The sequence below is a fragment of the Alligator sinensis genome, unplaced genomic scaffold (assembly GCF_000455745.1).
Source record: "Alligator sinensis unplaced genomic scaffold, ASM45574v1 scaffold787_1, whole genome shotgun sequence".
NCBI classification, from domain to species: domain Eukaryota; kingdom Metazoa; phylum Chordata; order Crocodylia; family Alligatoridae; genus Alligator; species Alligator sinensis.
The window spans coordinates 3,803,900-3,806,405 of NW_005841911.1; the positions used below are offsets into that span (position 1 = coordinate 3,803,900).

The 2,506-nt window shown below is 44.3% G+C and overlaps 1 protein-coding gene across 4 annotated transcripts in view; it reads left to right on the top strand.

The window, feature by feature from the left end:
• MYNN (myoneurin) overlaps positions 1 to 2,506 on the top strand; it is a 17,712-nt gene that overhangs the window by 396 nt on the left and 14,810 nt on the right. For 2 of the 4 annotated variants that reach the window (XM_006018731.3, XM_014517497.2), the window contains exon 2: positions 909 to 1,205. In XM_006018731.3, the coding sequence (XP_006018793.1) occupies positions 940 to 1,205 (266 nt within the window). In that variant the 5' untranslated portion in view covers positions 909 to 939. Of the gene's footprint in view, positions 1 to 908; positions 1,206 to 2,506 lie in introns of those variants that run through there. The other 2 variants (XM_006018732.3, XM_006018733.3) reach the window with 2 other exon arrangements.

The window sequence follows — 2,506 nt, forward strand, 5'->3', positions numbered from 1 at the left end:
CATTGGACGCTGGGGCTGGCTAGTGCAGGGGGCAAAGGGAACCGATCACAGCGTTACCCCTTGCACTATAAACTGGTGCAGTCCCTAGTCGCAGCCCCCTGATGCAGACACCCTGTTCCCCGGCCAGAGCAAGGGCAGCTGTGGCCAGGGCTCTTCTTGCTGCGTCCCACCTGCTGCCAGAGGGGATGTCACACCTGCTGTGACAGCGCAGCCTGGCATTTGGGAAGTTCGGACACTGAAGTGGATCTTGACAACATCACGTTGCGGTCGGCCTTGCTTTCCTCTTTAAGCAGGATCTGCTGCCTGTGAAGCAGGCTGTATTCAGGGGCCAGCTGACCGTCTCATTTAAATAGCTTTTTGTACCTTATTTCTGGCTGAGCTGGCATGGTAGGCTGATGCCCGTGGACCTAACAGGACACTTAGCACTTGGACTGAGGCCGTTACAGGCTCTGGCAGTGTAGCCGTCAGCTGGGGGAGGGTGAACAGGTTGTCTATACTGACGTGGTGCTGTCAGGAAAGCTGTTGTGCGGCTGCAGCTCTGCTGGCAGAAGTATGTGTCTTCTGGCAAAACATTTGCTGCTTAGGAAGCTGCTGTAACACTGGCTTCAGAAGAGCAGCGGTGCACACCAGCAGTTTTTAGGATAGCACCAGCTGTCCTATAAACATAGCACAGCTCCACAGGTGGAGAGACATCTCCCTTCCCTTCCCTTCCCACTCCTTGCATTTATCTGTATAAAGACTAGCAGCCCCCTGCTCTGGTTCTGGTTGTTTTGCACAAAGCTTATTGTATGCAAAGTGTTCTGCACCAGTTATGGGAATGGGACTGGGTCCTGAGTTTCCTCATAGGGACTTTACTCCATCTGAAGAACACATCATCTAGCTAAACAAGTTCCTTTGCTCTTTTTTAGGCCAGAGATTAAGCCACAACCTGTCACCAAGATGCAGTATTCCCATCACTGTGAGCATCTTCTGGAGAGACTGAACAAGCAGCGAGAAGCGGGCTTTCTGTGCGACTGCACCGTAGTGATTGGTGAATTCCAGTTCAAAGCTCACCGAAATGTGCTTGCCTCATTCAGCGAGTACTTTGGTGCATTTTACAGAGATGCCTCTGACAGTAATGTCGTTTTGGATCAGACTCAAGTAAAGGCTGATGGGTTCCAGAAACTTCTGGAGTTTATCTACACAGGAAACTTGAACCTTGACAGGTAGCGTATGCTTTTAAAGAGGGGGCAGGAAATAAAAGAAAATTGGTTGATGAGTTCAGTTTCTATTGCATCTCCTTGTTCTTTGCAGTAAATTATGAAAAATCAAATTTACTATCAGATAGGATACATGCAGAGTAAACATCAGCTGTTTATATGGCTTCAGATATAGCCAGGTATGTATGATTCTGCATCGCAACCTACTGGGAGCCCTGTGTTGTTTTCACTACAACATGTGCAACAGTGGTGCCAAGTCTGAACAGAATAAATTGAAACTAGTTTCCTGCTTTGTCTTTCATGGCCCGGTGTCTAAATTCATATCAGCTGCTCCATTTGCTGTCATCTAGGTGTGGTTCAGGGCTAGTTGTTGCGTCCTTTGGTCCTGTTCTCATTCAGCCACTCAAACTCTACCCATATTGTATTTTTTATGTAGGTGCTAGACTTACCATGATCCCAGTGAGATCATGTGATCTAGAGGTCCTGTCTACCATTGTTGTGGACCTTCCACTAAAAAAGCTTTTCTACACTCTGTACTTAAGCCACCCAGAAACTGTTTATAGTTTTCAGGAATTATTAAGACAGTCCACATAGATATTGAAAGTCACATTGCATAGTCACATTGTTAGAGGTAAAGCTGGAATTAACATTCCATCCTTACAATAGCGTCCGTTTACATTTTCTCTGAGGTAATGACATAATGATTTTGTGGTGGTTTTCAGAGTCTTTGAGTCTGTTGTCTGGAAAGTCAGATGTGTCCTCAATTTCTTACAGAGGGCAGGTAATTGCATTCTTTCCAGACCCCAGCAGACTGAATATGTTGGAGAGGTAAAGGCCAAAGTTTCAGACATCCTCGCTTAAAAAGAAAGAAAGAAAGAAAACAACAAAAACCCGGGCACTAATCTGAATTTGGTTTAGTTCTAACTGTTCCAAGTGGCACCCAAAATTACTGTACCTGAAGCAATTATGGGGAAAAAATACTTCTGCATCTTTTAATTTGTTGACTTGGCATACTTTATCACTTTGTACGAAGTCAGCACTCCCTGTTGTTTGTGTGGGTCTTCCACAAAACAAGTGGATAAAGAAATAGATTTTAAAAGACAGGGAAATCTGATAGTAGAACAGAGCAGTCATGATGAAGCTAGGTAGGTGCATTTGGAGTTTTGGTTAATTTTTTAAATGATTAGATTTGCTTTGCACAGTTTCTTTTAAAATAGTCATGAAAATTCATAGTAATAAAGAAATACTTGATTACATTGATAGCTTCAGGCAGTGAAAATTCTCAAGCCTGAACAGATTTGTGTAGA